Source organism: Lacerta agilis, chromosome 17 (genome assembly GCF_009819535.1).
Source record: "Lacerta agilis isolate rLacAgi1 chromosome 17, rLacAgi1.pri, whole genome shotgun sequence".
NCBI classification, from domain to species: Eukaryota; Metazoa; Chordata; class Lepidosauria; order Squamata; family Lacertidae; genus Lacerta; species Lacerta agilis.
Window position 1 is genome coordinate 4,253,449 of NC_046328.1, and position 22,725 is coordinate 4,276,173.

At 47.9% G+C, this 22,725-nt stretch overlaps 2 protein-coding genes and 1 long non-coding RNA gene across 3 annotated transcripts in view; 2 read left to right on the forward strand and 1 right to left on the reverse strand.

Moving 5' to 3' along the window:
• Positions 1-311, reverse strand: part of KDM2B (lysine demethylase 2B) — a 79,534-nt gene extending 79,223 nt beyond the window's left edge. The window contains 1 exon segment of the mRNA XM_033174468.1: positions 42-311. Within this exon segment, the coding sequence (XP_033030359.1) occupies positions 42-74 (33 nt within the window). The 5' untranslated portion in view covers positions 75-311.
• A 320-nt stretch (positions 312-631) lies between these two features.
• On the forward strand, positions 632-1,866 carry LOC117061782. Its single transcript, XR_004428147.1, has 2 exons — positions 632-824; positions 1,239-1,866. It is a non-coding gene; the product is annotated as an uncharacterized LOC117061782 (long non-coding RNA).
• A 6,015-nt stretch (positions 1,867-7,881) lies between these two features.
• Positions 7,882-22,292, forward strand: ORAI1 (ORAI calcium release-activated calcium modulator 1). The gene is made up of 2 exons (XM_033174131.1): positions 7,882-8,021; positions 21,049-22,292. The coding sequence occupies exons 1-2, from the start codon at positions 7,908-7,910 to the stop codon at positions 21,622-21,624; spliced, it is 690 nt and encodes a 229-aa protein (XP_033030022.1). The 5' UTR covers positions 7,882-7,907; the 3' UTR covers positions 21,625-22,292.
• The last annotated feature ends 433 nt before the right edge of the window (positions 22,293-22,725 follow it).

Genomic DNA, 22,725 nt, shown 5'->3' on the forward strand with positions numbered 1-22,725 from the left:
AATAACAACAACAACAACAATAATAACATATCGTTACACACCAATCTTCTTCCAGAGTCTTTCTCTGCCTCCATCTTTTGAAGAGTTTCATCTCTTAATTGTCAACAGTTCCTCCTTTGGGTCCTGCTGCAAAGGTTCGGCCGGGGCTCTTCCTGCCGGGGGGGGGGGTTGGCCCAAAACACACACAAGGTTTGGAAAACGAAAGAGAAGGGGAAACCCTGGGAGGGGGGGATCCCCCCACCTCCGAGTGCCTCTAGAAACAAATCCGCAGCCAGCCCCCCACCCCTCCAGAAGGCCATCCGGGTCTCTGCAAAGTTTTTCCCCTCTCCCTCCCCCTTTTGCAAATTTTGCAATCTGCACTTCAGGGGTGGGTGGGTGTGTTTTAGCTGCGGGGTGGGGGGCAGAGGAAGCGCTGGAGCTGCGCAAGCGGCAGCCCCAGCAGGCGAGGCGGTCGACGGTGAGGGGGGGGGGGGGGCCTTTGGCGTTGTTGTTGTGTTTTTTGTTGTGTGTGTTTCTTATGCAAAAAGTCCTTCAACAATCATTTCCCAGCATTGAGAATACTGGGAGGGAGGGAGGGAGAGAGAGAGGGGCGGGCAGGAAGGGGGAGGGCGCGCGCAGGCGTCATGGCAGCCCCCGGAACGTAAACACTGGGGCGGGGGAGGCGGCGGCAGCGGCGGCGCGGGAGAGCCGCGCTTGGGGCGCCCTCCGCGCAGGACCGCGGCCGGTTCTCCCAGGCGCGCATGTTGGCGAAGGATGCTGGCTGGTCACGAGTGCGCTCGAGCACGCAGGCGCTGCAAGCTGCGCGTGTGCATGCGGACGTACACGTGAGTGTACGGCTGGGGTAGGGGGGGAGATGAGAAGAACCGCGGAGGGGGCTGGAGAAAAGGGCAGGGCTGTGCTCTGCAAGGGTCCTGGAGAGATGGAGGGGTCCCTGGCAGCATCTGACTTGGGGAGGGCAGAGAGAGAGACGAGTCCAAGGAGTGCGGACTGGGGAGTGTTGAGGGGCTGGCAGCCGGGCTGGCAGAGAGACCCAGAAGCCTCCAGGAAGTGGAAGCGGGGGGAGTCTCTTGTGTTTCTTATCTCTTCCTGGGCCGAGTGAACGAGAGAGCTGGGAATCTGCAAAGAGGTTTTTAGCATCCCATAATCCAGGGGCACCAGACAGCCTGGCGTGGGGGGGGGGGTGTTATTGGGGTGTGAGAGAGAACCCCACCTCCCAAACTGAATCTATTGTTTTCCAGGGAAGAGTCAGATCCATATTGCCAGAGCCACCATAGGGCAAGTTCTGTCTTCTATGGATCATCTCGTGTCAGTTTGGAGGAGAGGGGTGATTCCTTCCCCGTAAACACCCCCCTCAATGCCCCACCCCCAAAGGATGAGCATCTGTGTGTAGGCAGAGGCTGAGCTGGAAACCAGGAAGTTCTTGACATCTCACCTGTCAGGTGATCTCAGGTAATCTGCTCTCAACTGTGGCCCTCCTGTTTGCAACATGGCAAAGGAATGAAGGTGGTGGTGGTAGCCTACTCTGCAGGGTTGTTGTACGGATTTGGGACAACTTCCATTCTCATAAAATTTCAGCAGAGCTAAAGAACTTTTTTACAACCCCTTTATCAATGGTATTTAATGCCTTATAAATTGAAATTAATGTATGAATTAGTATTTGATAAATGTTGGGAGATTTGGATTAAATAAAGCAAATCACATACATATCGTTTGGAATTCTGAAATCGAACTATTCTGGAAATCTGTTCAAGCTTATATCTTTTTATATGTTAGGATATAGTATCCCCTTGGAACCTTAAGAATTTTTGCTTGGGTATCTAACATATATTATTCTGGAAAATGATCAATAAATAGTGGTCAACCTTGGAAGCAAGGTGGTGGTGGTGGTTGTTATTATTATACTAGCTAAAAATGGGGGGGGAAGCGTATATCCTACTATATCTGAATTGACTGAGATTTGGTCTACTCTATACTGACCATGATTCAGCTAATTTATTATAGAAGGGTACATATAAACCAGCCTCAGGTTTATGGGAAAATAGGTATTTTATTTTTTTTGCAATGTTTTGGAACAAGGTCACAGATAATGTCCAACCTTATGCTGCTTTCAACAGTGTTTATGTTCTTGATACTTGGTTTATTAATAAACAAAAAAAATAAATAAGAAGCAATACATGTTAACACTGTATTTAGCTGTTGTGTTAGTCACTATAACATACCGGTAGATAGATGTCACTTAGTTCAGTGAGACTCCCAGGTAAGTGTGTCTTGGATGGTAGCCAGTTAATCTGCATGAATTTGCTTGTGAATAAACGAGTAGTTCTGAAGAAAAAGGCATGATTTTATTTTAAATTTTTGGATAATGATACACTTCCATTATAGCACTCCTCATATACCTTGTTGGAGGAGGAGGAGGAGGAGGATGGTCATGGATGACCATCTTAAAGATCAGAAACAGAATGGTGCTTGAAATGTTCTGCTTGTTTTTAGGCACTGCCATTTCTAATGTCAGATTCAATCCTTTATTATTTTCTGTAGGCTTGTCCTCTGCAGAAGGGCAAATGGAAAAGGGTTGTGGCTCAGTGCTAGAGAAAGTTTCAAGTTCTCTCTCCAGCATCTCCCACATACAACTTAAAATGAGACTCCCTATCTGAAACCCTGGAGAGGTGCTGCCAGTCAGGACTGACAATATTGAGCTAATGGTCTGAACTGATGTAAGGGCACTGCTGGCAGATAGCATATATGACAGTAGGGGAACCCATGATGTGGCTTACATTAAGTTCCAGAACAGTGTTACCTTTGTAGATAACAGGGCTAGATAATTGCAGGTGATGAGCAGCCATGTCCAATAAATGTATAAAAAGCTCTGAACAACTTGGAGCCGGGTTACCTGGATGACCACCTGCCCCTGCACAGGCTTGCAAGATCACTTAGGTCATTTGGGGGAAATTCTAGCTGCAGCACCGAACCCTACAGAATTTCATAGGGCAGGGCCCCTAAAACAGGCATTTTCTGCTCCTGCTCCTATACCATAGAATGCCCTCACCTCTGCCATAAAATCAGTGTTTTGTGTGCTTAAATCCCATTTGTGTGCTTGACGTTTTGCTTTAAAGGTTTTTACATGTTACTGTGCTTTTGTTTGAGGGATGCGGGTGGCGCTGTGGGTTAAACCAGAGCCCAGGGCTTGCCAATAAGAAGGTGGGCGGTTCGAATCCCCGCGACGGGGTGAGCTCCAGTTGCTCGGTCCCTGCTCCTGCCCACCTAGCAGTTCGAAAGCACGTCAAGCGCTAGTAGATAAATAGGTACCACTCCGGCGGAAAGGTAAACGGCGTTTCCGTGCACTCTCTGGTTCACCAGAAGCGGCTTAGTCATGCCAGCCACATGACCCAGAATCTGTACACCGGCTCCCTCGGCCAGTAAAGCGAGATGAGCGCCGCAACCCCAGAATCGGACACAACTGGACCTAATGGTTGGGGGTCCCTTTACCTTTACCTTTTGTTTTATTTTTCTTAGGTTGTATTTTTGTTTTAATTAAATTGAATGATTGTGTGTCTGTGTGTGACATACCACTTGGAGGTATATTTATTTTTAAACTGTTTAATATTTTAATCTTCTAAGGAAACACCTGCCACCCATTGATTTATTAGTTCCTGTTGGCTACAAATAAATTCTCAAATGAGTTTTGAGTCTGTTGATCAGATCTATGTGCATGGAGGTTCTAGCAGGGGAGCGCAGCTATCGTATACCCTTGACCGAAGAACGGTACACTCCTTCTATCTGGGATGGTCGTCCTCTTCCACCGAGCGCGCAGCTTCGGGAGGGACGCACATGGAGCGGTGAGGGAGGAAGGGGACACCCGCCTAGCCAGCCAGATCAGCCGAATCAACCCTGGCGATCAATGGGGTGACAGATGTCGCAGCCAGATCGCCCTCACATGTGCATGGATTTGCCTCTGCGTAAAGACAGCATTTCTGAAACATGAGGCCTATGTTGTTTTCTTATAAATGCACGTGTTTCCTAGCAAGCGTTGCACCTGCTTTCCCCCTCAGTTCTCTCACACATACTGTCAGGCAACGGCTGAGGTTTGCCTCCACCTTCCAGAAGGGCTAAACTCAGATTCTTGGCCATGAATGGAGAGCCATTTCTCCACTTTGATTGATACAAGAGCATATCTCACAAGAGTGTAATCACAGAGATGAACTGGAGAGGTGAGAATTAAAGATACCATAATTCAGGGCCAGCCTGTCCTTGAGGCAGACTGACGCAGCCAGGTAAAACTGAGGCACTGTTAGTGGGTAGTTCCCTGGCCTAGCCTGTATGTATGGGGGGTTGCCTGCTGTTGGTGGGGTTACAGTCCCTCTGAAGGAGCAGGTATGTAGCTTGGTGGTACTTCTAGATCCTTTGCTGTCGCTTGAGGCTCAGGTGGCCTCAGTGGTGCAGAGTGCCTTCCATCTTGGGCTGGTGGCCCAGCTGCACCCTTAGCTGGACAGGAATAGCCTAATTTCTTTCTATGCTCTGGTAATCTCAAGGATAGATTACTGCAACATATTATGCATAGGACGGCCTCTGAAGATAGTTCAGAAACATATCACACCAATCCTGGCCCGGCTGCACTGGCCGCTGATTACCGTAGTTTCTGGGCCCAATTCAAAGTGCTGGTTTGGACCTATAAAGCCTTAAATGGCTCAGGACTGCAACAGCCCATATGAACCTACCCGGACCTTGCCATCATAACCTGAGGCCCTTTGTGTGCCTCCCCCACAAGAGGTATGGAGGGTGGCAACAGAAAACAGGCCTTTTCTGCAGTGGCTTCCAGTTTGTGGAATGCTCTCCCCAGGAAAGTTCAGCTAGCGCCTTCATTATACACCTTTAGGCACCAGGCAAAAACATTCCTCTTCAACCAGGCTTTTGGCTGATTAACATCCTATACCCTTTTAAATGTCAAAACAAAATAAAATTAAAAAAATTCCTTCCAGTAGCACCTTAGAGACCAACTAAGTTTGTTCTTGGTATGAGCTTTTTTATTTTATTTTGTTTTGACTATGGCAAACCAACACGGCTACCTACCTGTAACCTTTTAAATGTGTTTGGGGAGGGGGGGGAACAGGGATTTTTTGTTTTGTTTTGTTCTTATGTATTTTGTGTTTTTATCTTGTATTTTTATGCTGTGAACCACCCCAAGATATTCAGATGAAGGGCAGTATACAAATTTAATAAATAATAATAACTTAAGGGGTACCTCCATGAGCACACCCCACTCCCCCCCCCCGGACATAGCAGTGGCTGCTTCCAGCAAGATCTCATGGGAGCCCTGCAAGATCTCCCAGAGGCCTTGCACAATATCTCAGGCCTCATCCCAGCAGCAGAAGCAGCATAATCCCAGCAATCAAGGCTTTGGCAGGGGCAGCAAGGGGGGGTGGGGGTGGGCAGCATGCATGCAGTGCCTGCACAGGGTGGCACCTTCCTGTTTCACCTCAGGCGGCAAAACAAGACAAGCTGCCCTTGTCATAATTGATGAAAACATCCAGAACGTTACAACATGAATATTAAAGACTGTAGCCCATTAAAGAAATCTAAGTTGATTAAGCATGTGGGTTTCATTCAAACGAACTAATCTGTACTTTGTTTTTGCAATGTTTGTAAAAACAGCTATTTCCAAAACAAGATGCATGCATACTTTAGTTTTTAGATAAATGCACACACTGCTTTTTTCTGGGGGTATGCACACCCTTAAACATTTTGTGAATCTTTACTTTTGTCCATTTACTGTATTTATTTTCCCCGATTTGAACTATAAAATGGTGATTTTCTTGAGTCAAAATGAGAGTACCCCTAAATGTGTGGGTTTTTAAGGGAAAAAAGCACATATGTTGCGATTAGCATCTTTCTTAGAAGAGGGTCCTTTGATGTGGCAAACCTCCCCCCCCCCCCCCAGGCCTCTTTTGAGAAAGTGCTACTGGTAGTGTTTTAAAGCTTTTTTTTTTAAAAAAATAATAATTAAAACCTCCCTGCTTAAGTAGGGACACATTTTAGAGTTCAGTTGTGTCTATGGTCCTAAACCTACTTACTAGGAAGTAAGCCTATCTGAATTCAATATAATTTTCTTCTGAATACTGTATATTACTGGGATTGCATTGTTACTAGGTCCACAGTGAAATTTACTTCTCAGTAAATGTGCAGAGGATTCTGTTGTAAATGCTGCAGCCCTAAAGACACTGGTGCAGTAAGAACTCTGGCCTTGATTACTTCAGGGTTACCTCTCCTGAGGCTGCAATGTGTGTCACTTCACTTCAAATGGTGATGCACAAGCCCTGAAGTGTCATTCTGCTGATTGGGGTCCCGAATAAACTGGCCCAGGATCTTGCCCAGGCGGCATCAGTGGCCACGTGGGGAGCCATCGCCTTCCGCAGAGTAGCCGCCCCCCAAGGATGGTCGCTGGAAGCTCCAGACAGGCAATTAAACCTTTTCCAACAGCTTTTGCTCCCGCTGAACTTGTTCCACATTCTGGCACAGAGTGAGAATGAAGGGTCGGCCGGCCTGCCTGCCCTCCCCGGCCACCAGCTGAGCGGGGGGCGAGAAAGTAGAAGCTCATTAAAATCTCCAGTGCGTGCCGTATCCATGGTTTTCTGAGCCGGCATTTCTTCACAATCCGACCACTATACGAAATGGGGAGGGAAATGTGAAAGAGCTCCATTTGTATGCGGGCTTCTCTTGCAAGAGTCTGTAAAAGGCAACGAGAAACGCTGAACAACGAAAAATAGCTTTCGCCGCGGATTCCTGTAGTGGCTCCCCCCCCCCTTTTTTTTTTAAAGACTAAAATAAATGGCACATATCAGTCATCAGAGCTTTTTCTCGGATGACACCACGGCCAGGATATGCACTCACCCCCAAAGTCACACGCACAAGAACACAACCCTCTGCCGTGTCCTGAAATACCATAATTGCACCTTGAAATCTTAATCGGGCATAGGTGCGGCAAATTCATGGAGAGCTTGGCTGGATGCCAGTGAGCCATGTTGCCTAAGTGGAACATCCATGTCCAGAGGCAGTGTACCCGACGGGGAGCGACGGTGAAGAGAATCGGTCTTCCTGGCGGCGGGCGCCCTTCTTTGCGGCGGGCATTCGGTTGGCCACGGGGAGAGCCCGTTACGCTCTCTATCAGCCTTTGGCAGCCTGACTAGTTGGCTGGCTGGTGCCGATGGGAGCCGTAGTCCATCACATCTGAAGGGCGCCAGGTTGACTACTACTACCTACCTGCTCCCCTACACTACAACTCCCATCACTCCTGTGCACCGACTGGGGTTGATGGGAGTTCAGAGCACCACGACCTCGAGAGAGCCACGCTGTCCCTCAACCCTGGACTCATTGGATCCGACCCAACAGGGCAGGCCGGCTAAATGGAACCTCCCTGTACAGTCGCAGCCCGCTGCAGAGGGCCAACCGCTAATGCCCCAGAACGTGCCGAGGGCCGGTGCTTTCCTGCCCTGCCTGACACTGGCCCGTTCCAAGGCCCGCGTGCGCCCGGTGCGTAAAAGGTTCCCTCCTGGCCCCGGCAGGCCGGTTGGCGGCCAGGCGGGCTCCTTGCTCGCTCGCTCCCTCCCTCCGTGCAGGAGGGGCCTGCGAGGGGAACTTGGCAGCAGCGGGCCGCATCCGGTCTTGGCCCAGCCCCGGAGGGAGGCGCTGCGGAGAGGCGGCCGGGGCGCAGCGAGGCGGAGTGACGGACGGAGGCGCACCGAGCCGGGCGCCATGGGGGGCTGCTGAGGCGCGCGCGGCGGCGGGGGCCCTGCGGCGGCGAGGGCGAGCAGGGCGAAGCAGCAGCCGGAGGAGGCCGAGCAGCCGCCGGAGGTCCGTGTTGCGCGCCGCGCGCCTTCCTGTGCTGCCCGCGCCGCGCCCCGCCGGAGCTCCCCATGAGTCTCAACGAGCACTCCATGCAGGCGCTGTCCTGGCGGAAGCTCTACCTCAGCCGGGCCAAGCTCAAAGCCTCCAGCCGCACCTCGGCGCTGCTCTCCGGCTTCGCCATGGTGAGCGCTCCCCCCACCCGCCCTGGACCGCCCTCTTTCCCTGCCCCTGCCTGGAGGGGAGCTCCTTTTGGGGCGCCCTCAGGCGGAGAAATGCTTCCTGCCCCCTTCCGCTCCGCGAACGTGTGAATGCTCTGCTCCGAGTTCGGCTCACGTCCGCTCGCGAGACTGTTTCAGTGGTGCCGGCGAAGGAAGCAGTTAAGCTGAGAGCGCAGTAGGTGCTTTCGACAAACTGCTTAGTCTCTCTGCCCTGGCATCCTCTTCTCTGCTGGAGAGGACAACGCCCGGCCTACCTTGTGCGAGGAGGGCAGTTAGGTTGGAACTTTATTCCAGCCGGTTAACCGGGAATTAAACCCAGTTTCCCTTCCGCAACTTTTGAATTTGTGCAAATGCTTGTTAGACCGATCCCGAGTTAACAGATAGCGCTGCGGTGAGGCTTAGGAAAATGCCTTATACCTCCGTAGGAGCCAACTCCTACATAGGAGCCAACTCCAAGGGGTCGAAATCGCCCCCCCCCAAAAAAAATATTTGATACATAATTGGGCCATTTATCCACAGAGCTCCATACTGCCTGCTCTGAACAGCAGCCACTCTTAGGCCTTCTTCCCCTGCCTGGAGGTGTCTGGGAGAGAACTGGGGGGGCTTCTGCCTACAAAGCAGATCTCTGGCACCAAGCTGCAGTCCCCCCATAGGAGTCAGCAGGGCAGGACTAGGTACCTGCATGTGAATATGAACAGCCAGCCACTCTCCTAGTCTGTTGATCTATGCCAGTTCCATACACTCCCCTTGCAAAACTATCCACATTTACACAGCAGTAAATTCCACCGAACTTAGACTTCTCATTAAACGTGCAGGGGGGTGTTGTGCAATTTGCACTTCAGTGTGAGCAAAAAGCAGAACCCAGGAGGAAAGTGTGCATGTAGGAATGCGGTTGGCTCTTCATGATGCCACAAGAGAGGAAGATTTGCACCTCCTTGAACTTCCCTCCCATAGTAGGGGTGAACTGCTGCCAGGATTGTTTTGAGTGTAGCTGCAGAGACACCATTACCCACAGGGATAGAAGTGGGCCACTTCTCCACCCCCACCTTTCCCAGTGAGGATGGGTGCTTTGGGGGAAGGGCTCAGTGGCAGAGTACCTGCTTTGCATGTAGAAAGCCTTGGGTCCAGTTCCTTGGCATCTGGTTCTGTTCCTAGGGCTGCAAGTGCCTCCTGCCTGAAACCCTGGGAGCCGTTGCCAGTCAGTACCAACATGACTGAACTAGATGGGACCAAGTGTCTGACTTGATATAAGGCAACTTTCTAGGTTTCCTGTGCTAATAACAGTAACAATTATTCAACTTATGCTGCACATTTTTTCTAAGTGAAGCTGCTTTGAGTGATAGGGATAAACTCTGTGTAAATGTTACTGGTGTTCTCCTAGTGTGGATTGATTTGTAGTTGTATTGTTACAGATTCTGCCTAAGTGCACAGATGTTGCTGGGATACAGCTCCCATCATTCCTGACTGTTGGTTAAGCTGCCAGAGGTGTGTGTGGGGGGGTGTCCAACAGCATCTGGGACCCAAAGTAGCCAAGACTGTTTGTATAATCTTCCAGCCTTGGGGCATTGCACCCTGTGGGGTCAGTGAGCGAGTAAATGCACAAAAGTGTTTGCCTGCTGCACCTTCATTACCCCAACAGCCATGGGGCAGAGCTTATCTGCGGTGTGAATAAGCCTCCAGGATGACAAGTTTACTGTGCCGCACACTCCCCTCTTCTTTTCTAAACTGCTGTGTTTTGTGAACTCTGGGAAATGGGCAGAGTGACATGGACAGCCATCATGTTAAATTGTTGCCCAACCTCCCCTAACCTTGAGGTCTTGCATCTACAGTAGTTGCATTTATACTGCTTTATTTAAAGCTTGTACATTTCCACCCCAGTGGCCCTGAAGCAACCTTCAGTAAAACCAAAGAATGCTGCTAAAATTCAGCCCGTGCTGCTGCAATTGAGTTGTACAGCAGTTTACATTCGCTGTCTAAAAAAATAAAATAGATCATAACAAACATTTTGTCTCTGGGAGGGAATTCCACAAATGGGGCATATTAATGAGACAGCTGGGACACAGGTGGCGCTGTGGGTTAAACCACAGAGCCTAGGGCTTGCTGATCAGAAGGTCGGCGGTTCGAATCCCTGCGACGGGGTGAGCTCCCATTGCTCGGTCCCAGCTCCTGCCCACCTAGCAGTTCAAAAGCACGTCAAAGTGCAAGTAGATAAATAGGGACTGCTCCAGCAGGAAGGTAAACGGCATTTCTGTGCGCTGCTCTGGTTCGCCAGAAGCTGCTTAGTCATGCTGGCCACATGACCCGGAAGCTGTCTGCGGACAAACGCTGGGTCCCTCGGCCTATAGAGCGAGATGAGCACCGCAACCCCAGAGTCGGACACGACTGGACCTGATGGTCAGGGGTCCCTTTACCTTTAATGAGACTGAAAATGGTCAGTTAGTACTTAGGTCTGTACTTAAACCTTTCTTTGTACAGTACTACCCACTTGGCTGTGGCGAGTCAGAATCTCTTCCAGGTAACATAATGAGGAAGGGTTTGTAGCTAACAGCCCATTGCTTGTTCCCAGTTAACAATGAAAAGCAGACAGCTTTGACTTATTGTGACTTGCCAGTGTGCCTGTAGCATTCAAAGTAGGCCTACCTGCTGTTCATTACCCCAGTATGCCCCCCCCCCCGCATTGCAGAAGAGGAAGAAGAGAGGCTGGCCTCTGCCCACCAGATCAGTTCATGGCAGTTTCAGTCCAAAATATTTAAAGAGCACCAGTTGATGAAGGCTGACTTTGATGTAATTATATTAGCATATATTATGTCTCATGGAGGCTTCTTCTGACTAAATCTCCCTGCAAAGAATTTCAAAAGGGGGGGCTGGGGGGGCACAAAGTACGCCTACTGTTTTGCACCATTGGCTAAGGTGGATGGTGTATAAACCCTTGGCATCTGTTTGTGTGATTAGGAAGGGGATAATGGACCAAACCAGGGCAAATTCGTTCTGCCAGCAACTATTCTGGACAAATCCCAGACACAAAAGCAGGGCAAAAAGATGTTTTGATTTTCATTTGTCATCCCTCAAATGCAGAGGTGTAATATTTGGGCTGCAGCCCCAGGGAATTAGCCCCACAGAAGTCAAATTGGCAAGGCATCGTAACTAAGAGGATGAACTAACTGAATCTCATCCTTGCTTCAAAGTCAGTGCACTATTTTAGGCAGGACTCTCTTGTTAGCTTCATCCTCCCCATTTGCTGTACGAGGATAAAAATATTGACCTGCCTTCAGTAATGCTGGTGGAAAATTTTCCAGGGCTTAATTTTTCTGCAGAAAATGTTCCTTTATTTCATCAGCAGCAATGAATGCCTGCCAACAGCAAATGCAACATCAGGCGAGGCGGGCAGCTCCAGAGTTTTAGCTTTGTTTACTAAATTCAGGTAAAATAAAAATGGGAAACTAGATCGCTCTCTAGGGGAGCATTTTTTTTAGCTGCAGGGTGGCATTCCCTTCTGGGCACCTTTCCAGGGATACATGGGGAGCCAGTGGTCTGTGGGGCCAGAGGCAAAAATGGGCAGAGTGAGACCCTTTTCAGAGGCCCCCTCCCTCAAGGAAAACAAAGAAACATTATCCCCCGTTCAGAACATACCAGCCAGGTAGAAGGCCCAGAGCAGAGCCAGTGAGGGGGAGAGAATCCAAAGGCTCAACAGAGAGCGGAAATGGAGAGCTGCGTTTGCCCCCCCCCCCCCCCGCTCCCCCCCCCCCAGCCTGAGGTTCTCAGCTCCTGCTCTTGGGCACCAGAAAGTTTTCCTGTGCAAACTGAACAATTTCCAGTGCAATTTCTTTGTGCATATAACCCAAGTTTGCATAGGACCCCCCCCCCCCCGCCAATAAAGCACACATCGCTACCCAACCTTAGAAGGCTGCTGTGCAGGTGGTGTGAGATAATGAATTCAAATTCAATCTGCTATGTTAGGTTTATTTGGCTAATTGCACCTATTGACTAGTTTTAGGTTTGCTGTAGCAGAAACCCAATGGATGGTATTGTGGGCTGCTGCACCTTGTTTAGCAAACTGTCTTCAAAAATGAAGGGGGCTGGAAGCTTGTCAGCTCTTCAGACCTCTTGTTCTGTTTCTAAAATACAGGCTTTTTTAAAAGGGGGTTTGAATTGCAACTTACTGACTTTAAAAACAGAAGAGGATGCTGTTTCACAGCACAGCCTCTTCTGCATGGCAGCCTGCTACTGGCCAGATAAATGTCAGTTGTTCTTCAACAGCTAAAAACAGGTTGTGGCTCTTGAAGGGTCTTCGGAGAAGGCTGGCGTCTGCTTGATTGACGGGTGACTTGTGTTGCCTTGGGATCCGCAAGCTGAACATGTGATGCCTCTGGAGCAAAGCATTTTAATTTCACAGCTGTGCAACCATTTAAAAACCCCTTCATTCCAAGTGTTGCACGAGAGCTCTTTCCCGGATACATGTTTTATAAGGGCAGGCAAGGAGCAAGGGGAAGGGCGATGGATCTGGGCTGTGCTTTCCCCCCTTACCTGATGTTCTAGCACAGGGATGAGGATCTACCTGTACGTAGATCTCTCCGTGATTTGCAGTAAGTAGATCACTAAAGGCGTCTTGACTCCCAGTTGTTTGAACAGCAACAGTAAAAAGACTTTCCCCACCAAAATCAAGAAAAGGAACTGGGAGGTGGACCTTTGTGTAAAAGGCAGGATTGTGATCTCAGTTCAGTTCCAGAACCACAGACAAACATCTAGGCTCAGAATGTTCACAGAGCCCCCTGTTCTTTGGATGAAGGGTGGTATGCAAATAATAATAATAATAATAATAATAATAATAATAATAATAATAATAATACAAAATTCTAACTGACTGGCAGAAGTTACAGCTGATGGTTTTTTTGTTTTGTTTTGTTTTACTAGAACCCCATCAAGGCTGACCCCTGATATAATTAGTTTCTCTGGCACATAGGTGGTTGTTGCAGATCTTGCTCTCCCCCAGGAGATGTGCTGTGCCTGTGAAAGTGGCCTAAGAGGAAAAGACTCAACCTGGGGGACTCCCCCCCCTCCCCAATACCTGATTTTAAACTGCAAAGAACCTTCTTCCTTCAAAGGATGTGCTTACCCACTGAACTGTTTAGTTGCAGGCTGGAGTACAGTGGGAGAGCAGCATGCAGAACATTCCAGATGCAATCCCCAACATCTCCAGTTGGGAACTCCACTTGCATGCAAATGCAGTGGTCTGAACCCCTAGAGAATTGCTGCCATTCAGCGTAGACTGTACTGCGCTAGATGAGTATGTGCCATGTTATGAAAGGGACTAGAGGCTATTTAATGTACTCAAGTTATATCTGTGAAGAGACTCTCATACTGCAATTGATGAGTGCTTTTGGCCTAATTGGAAGCTACAGTAGAACCTCTACTTACAACTGCCTCCACTTGTGGACGTTCCAAGTTGTGACCACGGCAAACCTGGAAGTAACCGGCGGGTTTGCCACCATTCGCGCATGCGCAGGAGCGGCAATCACCGTATAACAGGAGTGGGCAATCGTTGCCTGTGCACAATGGTCCTCTCCCAGCGACCCGTTTCACCATAAGGACGGGCCTCTGGAATGGATTGTGGTCGTGCGTAGAGGTTCCACTGTATGGGCAATTCCAAAGGGTAGGAATGAAGGGAACATGTCCTGTTCCCTAGCACCACCATAAGTTCTCACACGTGTGCACACCGTGTTCCCTCATTGGTTAACCCCTCTGGTCACTTTAAGGCACTCTTCCCATACAATTGCAGTTGTGAACAGGAAGTTCATGACAGCAACACTAAGGACTCAGCTACATTAGTAAAAAAAAAACGTTTTAAATACTGTATGTTATAAACATGTAACACCAGATGGCACTGTTGAGCACAAAACTTTTTAATGCGATTTTACATAGGGTTTTTTCTTTTGTCATAACAATTTATGACATATAGCGTTTTTCCTCTGTGTAGATCCACTCTAAGCATTCTTGCAGGAAAGCTAGCTGCATCGAAATCAGGCAGAATTTACTTCAGAGAAAATGTGCTTAGGATGGGAACATTAATGTGAAATTATTTCTGCTTCAGAAAACCAAACAATAATACAAGGTTAAAACAGTAGAGTTGCATTAAACAAACAAACAAACCCTGCAGCAGTGTTAAAGATCTAGAGGATTTGCACAAAAAATAACTTAGGAGAACATGAAATTCAGTCACAGGCAAGCCTTCCTGGGGAAACCATGAAAAATGATAAATGGTGCTGCTACCCAAAGCACCCTGTTCCTGATAAGATATTCCTGGTCCAAGGGATTTTGCTGCCTGAGACAGAGAACAATCAAGGTGTGTATTGCCCAAGGCCAGGTTCACGTGGGAGGAAGTAGAGCTTTAGACACCCAGGACCCCCAAGCACTGGAGGGCTTTGGAAGTGAATTGTCTTTGATTCTTCTTTTCCAAGTAATGCCTCTCCCTTAAAGCTGGTTTAGAGAAGTTTCATTTGGTGAATTGCCTGCCTTCTGACTGATGAGTTGCTTAGTTAGTCTGTTTAGATTTAAATGTCCACAACAAAATCTCAGTCTTGTTCCCCCTGGAGTTTTGTTTTTGTTCATTTTGCTCCATAGTTTCTGAGATGTGGAAGGAAGTGCGAGGGATTTTTGTGTTTAAGAAACTAAAGCAGCTGCTCATTGTTGGAAAGAGAAGCTGTCTTCAATTGATTTTTTTTTCATCCCCTGAAGCAGCAGCTTTGAAAGATCCTGGGGGCGGCGGATCAGGGGGACCCATCGATTAAACCAGCTAAAAGCTTTATTTGTCTTCTGATTGAAATCATTAGCAGCTTCCAACTCTGCTCTCCATTTACCAGTAAGTGAGATGTGGGCAAACTTGACAAAGTAGCAGTCTATGTCAGTTTTCTTTGCCCTAAACTAGTATCCTTCAGCTTTTTACGTTCTAGATGCACCCAGACATGCATTGGGGGCCTTATATCTATTTTTATTAATCATATGTTTGTATTGCTGCTGTTGTGATTTGCCTTAGATCAGGTCACAGCCCAGTAGAGCAGGCAGCAGGTGGTGGCTGTGTCCACGTGCCACGGACCAACTTTTACAGGTGAGCAGGGCTACCCTCCTGTAAGTCACCTGACTTAACATGTTGCCAGGTGACCTGTTTTGAGACTTGCACAGCACTGCGTATGGAGCTATGTAAGCCCCAACAAAGCTAATCTTTGAGTCTCGTATGGTGCCCCGTTCAGGTCCTTTTGGCCCACTGCATATAGTACATTGTAGCTTGTCCAAAATGGCCCTGTGAGCCAAAAGGGGACGACTGAGGGGTGCTTAATCTGGCCTGCAGACTGGATGTTCTACCCGGCACCCTGCAGTAGAAGATCCTTTCCCACCAGTCAAAGACCATTGGCTTAAGCCAGCCTGGTAACCTCATTCTATGGGGTACAGAGTGACCCAGCCTCTGGGAATGAGGTCTACTTGGGTTCTTCCAAATCACCAAAGAGCTTGTTGGTTTTTCTCAGCAGAAACAACGGAAGCATCTGCCTGCGTCAGTTTTGGGAGGTTTCAATTTCCTGTGCTTTTTACTCTGCGCAGCCAGTTATTGTCTGTGGTTGGAAATGGTCTCTGCCTGCTTCCCGGAGGGCACCCTTGTGATAAGTGCATCACATCCCAAACCCCTCTCCAAGCAAAGTGATGCTGGCTTTTGTCCAAGGCACCAGCAATCGCTTCTGCCCAAAAGCGTCCTTAGGAAGTGTTTTCTACTTTCTCAGCTGGCGCTGCCAGTTGGGAGGCCCTGTTATGCCAACTGGAGGGTTTCATTGTATAATACTGTGTTGTTCCACATAGAAGTGACCGCGAGTCGTTGGCAAGGAGTCCTGTTCCTGTAAGACGGAGAATTGGTTGCTGTTTAGCCAACTGGAGGCTGGCCTTGTTTTGTTTTTAAAAAGGATGTGCGCTATTACGCGCACCCACCCCCCATATCCTACATTCTTCCTTCCTCCAATAAAAAATAGAACATTTTAAAGGAACCAAATGTGATTCATTGAAGCATAGAATTCTAGAGCGGGAAGGTGGCGCAGAGGTCATATAATCCAACCCCCTAAATCATTGATTGCCAAAAAGGCAGACACCCTCCTTCTGGACATTTTAACATCTTTTTATTACGTTAATGATTGTAATATTAGCTACCTTGTCCTCGAAGCGACTGGCATGGGTTTAGCCAAACTGCGGGAGGCAGTGGAGGATAAGGGTGCCTGGCGTGCTCTGGTCCATGGGGTCACGAAGAGTCGGACACGACTGAACGACTGAACAACAACACCTTGTCCTCAGTTTATCTGGTGGTGATTGGGTTTGGGGGCTCTATAATAATAATAATATAATAATAATATTTATTATTTGTACCCCGCCCATCTGGCTGGATTTCCCCAGCCACTCTGGGCGGCTTCCAACAGAAATCAAATACAAAAATATCAAACATTAAAAACTTCCCTAAAAAGGGCTGCCTTCAGGTTTCTTCTGAATGTCAGGTAGTTGCTTATTTCCCTGACCTGTGATGGGAGGGCGTTCCACAGGGCGGGCGCCACTACCGAGAAGGCCCTCTGCCTGGTTCCCTGTAGTTTTGCTTCTCGCAGTGAGGGAACCAACAGAAGGCCCTCGGCGCTGGATCTCAGTGTCCAGGCTGAATGATGGGGGTGGAGACGCTCCTTCAGGTATACAGGACCGAGGCCGTTTAGGGCTTTAAAGGTCAGCACCAACACTTTGAATTGTGCTCGGAAACGTACTGGGAGCCAATGCAGATCTCTCAGGACTGGTGTTATGTGGTCCCGGTACCTCGGGTTACAGACGCTTCAGGTTACAGACTCCGCTAACCCAGAAATAGTACCTCGGGTTAAGAACTTTGCTTCAGGATGAGAACAGAAATTGCACAGCGGCGGCAGGAGGCCCCATTAGCTAAAGTGGTACCTCAGGTTAAGAACAGTTTCAGGTTAAGAACGGACCTTCTTAACCCAAGGTAACCACTGTATTTGCTATTTTATGTTTTGATCAGTGTTTTGTCTATGTCACCTGGTAGTTTCGGCACATGGCAACTAATAAATTTTAATCCCCTATATATTTTGGAAAGTGATTTGTTTCTCTGCTCACAATGCAACTCCTGAGGTTTTCCATGGTAAACCGTGATGGGGGGTTCAACTTAAGTTTCAAGCTCCAGATCAGAGGTTGTTTAATTTTTTTTCTTTTTTCCGTATAACAAGTTATATTTGTTACTCAGCAATTATATTCCCTTTCAACAAAACTAGTGACTTCCTGCTCACCCAACATCAATATTTATAACCCAAATTCCATACAGTTGCCTTTTAAAGTTCTGTCTTATCTAATTTCATCCTTTTTAACACGTTTCTTAATATATTCTGCTATTTTCTTACACTTCAAACCCCATTTCCAGTCTTGTTTAAAAGATTCTACATTTGTACAGGTATCTTTTATCAGTGCCATCGATTTTGCCATCTGCATGTTCCAAGATTTTCACCATCCATTCTTCCTTTGAAGGTGTTCTCTCCTTCCATTTCTGTGCATAGTGAATCCTTGCCGCTGTAGGCACATACATAAATACCGTTGAGGCTTTCTTTGGGATTTCGCTGTCTAGTATCCACAGCAAGGAGGATTCTGGCCTCACTTTTTAAAAAAATCTTAATTTCATTATATATCTCCCAAAAGGCCTTTGCTTTCCTGCAGGTCCACCTCATATCATTGAATGACCCCTCGCAGTCCTTACATTTCCAACACCTGTTTGATCCATTTTTGTATATTTGAGCTAGCTTCTTTGGGGTTAAATACCACCTAGATATCATCTTGCAATAGTTTTCTTTTGAGGTATAACATGCTGGAAATTTCATTCCTGTTTTCCAAAGCTTTTCCCAGGCAGAAATCCAAAAATATTGGAGGAAATTTTTTGAGGAGTTATCTACAACAACTTCACAAGTGGTTATCCTGTCTGCAGAATTGGCCCTTCTGCATCTGTTCAGAGACTGGAACAGAGAACCCAAACACCATGAGCAGATTTTGCATTTCCTTATGGCTGCAAAAGTTTTGCACGTTTTTGGAGAAAGTTTAAAACCAGAATCTGAAGTATTGGTATCAACAGATCTACAGAAATTGTTTGTCTAGCCTAAGCTATTACAAAATACATAAAACAGAATAGAAGCCAGAATAGAATATAATGACACAGTTAAAATAATTATTCAAACCAGACATTCAACTTGTCATCCCCACAAATTTTCTCCTTCCAAATTGCCACTCTATAAGCAAAACAGACCACTTTTTCAAGAGGTATAGGACGACCTGTCCCCTAATAAAAAGTTAATCAAATATAAAATCTATCTCTCAACTGAGAGATGTAAAACTTTAAACAAAACTGCTCTTAAGTGCTCATAGATTGGACAAACCAGTAAGTAGTGGGATAAATCTTCAGGCGCATTACCCCACATGGGCAAACGCTCTCCTCATAGGGCATCGGGCGATAGCGTGGTACCACAGAGCTGTAAAGGCTTTCCTCCATTTCACATTTGAGATGCTGATTACAAAGTGAGGTGACTGAGGGCAAGGGGTCCGAATGGGTAGTTTGGCATACAAAGGAGCACATTTGGAGAAGCTCGCATACAAAATGAAGGTATTGTGCAAGCAAAGGGAACATGGCCCATTTCTGTCAATAGGGCAGTGGCGTAGCGTGAGTTGCCAGGACCCGGGGGCGGGAGGGAGGGAAATAGAGTACGCATGCGTATTCAACTGTCTAATGGTGTCCATGTCCCCCAGGAGATTGTAGCCACAGAGATAAGGAGAGGTTATCTGGAGAGGTCACTTTCTGGTTTGCATGGAAAAGAGAATTGACTTTGATTCAGGATCGGGAGAGGGGGCACTTAATTTTAAAATACGTTGAGCCTGGCTGGTGCTCTTGTGGTATTTTGCAAATGAAAACTTAATAAAGATCATTTATATGTATGTATAAAAGTTTTCGCATGATAGTTCCTGAAATCAAAGAGCAGATTTTGGAAGATGTTTGGGTAAAACTGGGTGACATTTTGAATCGCCCTGAAATCTCTTGCTGAAGGGTGGTATATAAATCAAACAAACAAACAAATAGGAAATATAAGTTTTAAAGGCAAATTTTTTAAAAGGGGCAACTGATTACTGCTTAACTCAATAACGTAATTATGTTGGGAAACGCCTTGGATGAAAAGGGTTTCCACTTCCTGCTTGAAAGCCATTGGGGAGGATGGCAAGCAAACTTCCCTGGGCAGGGAGTTCCATAGTTCCAAGAAGGCTCCCCGTTTGTTTTGCCACCTTCTTGTACTCCTGGCAGTGGTATTCCATAAGTGAGCAATCTCCTGGCATTTACTTAAGGTTTCCAGGCTGTTTGGAAGTCCAGGAGATGCCGTGCTAGAGACTTACAAAGCAAACCTTGCCCCCTCCTGTTCCACCCTCCACCAGGACCTCCCTGCCTTGCTGGATGGGCAGGAGGGGCCCTTGTGGAATGCCAAATATTCCATCTCTGCGCTGGGAGGGGCACTTCCTTTGATAAACCCAGCTTGTGTCCCTGCTCTGGCGAAAGAGACGATTCTTAGCCCTTCACTGTGGAGCTTTCAAAGCAGAAAGAGGTTGTGCTAATGGGTAATGGGAAAAGTATTCCTTAAGTTTGCTTGATGTGTGGCTTCCTTTGCAGAAAGCAGCCTTTGCCAACCTGGTGCCCTCCAGATGTTTTGGGACTGCAGCTGTGCTGGCTGGTGGGAGTTGTAGTCCAGGCTGGCAAATGCAGTTGGGCATGAGAGAAAGCACATGGCGTGGAAGATGGTTGGGTGCGGTATCTTCTGAGGCGCAATGCAAGACACGTGTGACAGCCTCTTTCAGCTATGTAAATATCCTCCTTTCTGTCATCTCAACTCAAAGGGGGGGGAAGTCCCAGCAGTCTTCTCTCTGGCCAAACTGCGGCCTCTTTGGGTTTAGTGAGGTTGGAACATGGCATGCCTCCGCGCCAGGCTCTGGCACACCCCAGGTTTCATGTTGTGGCCTGGATGTGGCCCTTGAGGCCCCTTTTCTTGGCCCTCCGAACTCCCCGCAGGCCACGTCCTCTTTCACTGGACCTTCCTTGAGTGCTTTTCCCACGCTGGAGTGTGTCTTCGAGCTCTGGCAATTCCTCTCGCTTGCCCGAATGGACAGAGAGGCATGCATGGAAGCTGGCCTGCTGGGTCGGCCCAAGACATGCTGGCGCCTGAGGCAAACCACCAAAGGCCTTCCTCCCCGGGAAGAAGAGGTGAGGGAAGATGTACATCAGGAACAAGGGAGGAATAAAGATACGCACCGTGAACATGGGTGGGAGGAGACCAGCAGCGCCTCTTATTCACCAAGAGGCCTCTATAGAGGCAGCGTGGTGGGGCCGGGGGGGGCCTTGCAGAGTAAGCGGCCAACCAGTTTCCAAATTGTTTTTATTTTCCCAAATTTTACAAAATCAGCCACAAATTAAAACAAATACAATTTAATACAATTTCCCCCCAAAAAAATTGGTCTCCCACACTCCGTTCTTGGTGCGTCCAAGATTTCCTCTTGTTTCTGCTTTATTCTCCTAGTTGTTTCTAGTACACATTCCATTATATTACAATCTTTTCTTTTAAAAAAAAACAAAAAACTTTATTTATCCTTAATCATCAGCTATCTCCACAACAGGGATTTTGGGAATGATTCATGTTCTTCTGTTCTATCCTTTCTGGATGTCTCGCGATCATATTACAAAGTTGTTGTGCTCCATGTTATAAACCAAGCACTGCCAGGAGTTGCTTCTTTCTGTTTCCCAGTGCCTTCCTTAGCAATAAAACAATTCAGTATGGCGCGAGCAAATTGTTATCCTGAAAAAAGTTTGAGAACCCCTGCCTTAGGTCCAAGGGCTGAACTGCTGTCGGGATGCTCTTGTGACCTGTTGCTGCCTTTTCTCTCCCCTGCCTCCCAGGTGGCCATGGTGGAAGTCCAGCTGGACGCCGAGCACGACTACCCACCGGGGCTCCTGATCGCCTTCAGTGCCTGCACGACGGTGCTGGTGGCCGTCCACCTCTTCGCCCTGATGGTCAGCACCTGCATCCTCCCAAACATCGAGGCCGTCAGCAACGTCCACAACCTCAACTCGGTCAAGGAGTCCCCCCACGAGCGCATGCACCGCCACATCGAGCTAGCCTGGGCTTTCTCCACCGTCATTGGGACCCTGCTCTTCCTGGCCGAGGTGGTCCTCCTCTGCTGGGTGAAGTTCCACCCGTTGAAGAAGAAGAACCTCATCATAGGCGGGAAGACCAGCAACATCACGGAGACCGTCTCTGCCGGCGAGGCTGCCGCCATCACCTCGACCTCCATCATGGTTCCCTTTGGGCTGATTTTCATAGTGTTTGCGGTCCACTTCTACCGGTCATTGGTAACTCACAAGACGGACCGCCAGTTCCAGGAACTGAACGAACTGGCCGAGTTCGCGCGGCTCCAGGATCAGCTGGACCACAGAGGCGACACCCTCCCGCCTCCGGGCAGCCATTTTGCATAGATACTCAAAACTATGAAAGTTTTTTTTTGTTTTTGTTTTTTAAAGCCAGCCCAGATGTTTCTACTGTGTTCTGTTGACTCCCTTCTCCGTGAATTTGGCTGGCCTGGAAAGACAGATTAGTAGTACTGCATCCTAGTTCTCTAGTGCTTTTTAAAAAATAACCGTAATGATTCAATGTGCTGTTCTTGCAGTATTTCGAAGGACTGGCACCCGGAGGTTCAGGTGCCGGAGAGAGGAATTCGGAATCTCTCCTCCTGCTGCCTCCTGTCCTGTCGTCCAGATCCTTGTCTTTCGACGCTGATTCATCATGAGGGGAAATGGACATTCTGTGCTGTCAGGTTGTGGGGTGGGCCTGTGGGGAGAAGGGAGGAAGTTAGAGGTTTGTAGGGAAGTGCAGCATTTTGCTTTGACATGTTTAGTAACTAGCATTTGGGGGGGGGGGTGTTTGCTTGTCAGATTCATGTTGCAACAGCCTGAATGCAAACCTACTTGAGAGAATCGAGGAGCAATCTTTTGTTTTTGGCGTTATCCTGGATTTATTAAAACCCCAGGAGACAAGTAAGAAGTGGACACAGAGCTGTGCAGGCAACATCTCCCTGGAGGACAGAAAAGCACTTAGCCAGAAAATTCAGTTTCCAAGTACCATAACTTGAGAGAGAGAGAGAGAGAGAGAGTGTGTGTGTGTGTGTGTGTGTGTGTGTGTGTGTTTGTGTTTGTGTGTTCTAGGCTGCAGGATGAGCACCCTATTTAACTCTTCAGTTCACTTGAGTTGAAGCAGAATTGAATAGGAGAAACCGAGCACATTGGCTTTAAGTTAGCTTAACTTCTGCAGAATTTGGCGTTCTTTCCTGCAAAACATGGGTCATCTCTGAACACATTTTGGCTTAGTTTGTTTTAAATATATCCTGCTCATTTATATTCCAGGCCAGCACATCCTAACCGTACTTACCTTTCAATGAGCGTCTTTGAACATAGTGAGCTTACTTGCACGTAAGCATGGAAGATTGTAGAACAGGGATGGAGAGATCTGGCCCTCTGGCTGTTTATTGGGCTTCAGCTCCCATCAGCCTCAGGCAGCATGGCCCAATGGTCAGGAAGGAT

What these genes read in the sequence shown, in the direction of transcription:
- ORAI1 (XM_033174131.1), top strand. Translation starts at nt 7,908, where the DNA reads ATGAGTCTCAACGAGCACTCCATGCAGGCGCTGTCCTGGCGGAAGCTC. An exon ending in TGCTCTCCGGCTTCGCCATG is followed by an intron (nt 8,022 to 21,048) that starts GTGAGCGCTCCC and finishes CCTGCCTCCCAG; the next exon opens with GTGGCCATGGTGGAAGTCCA.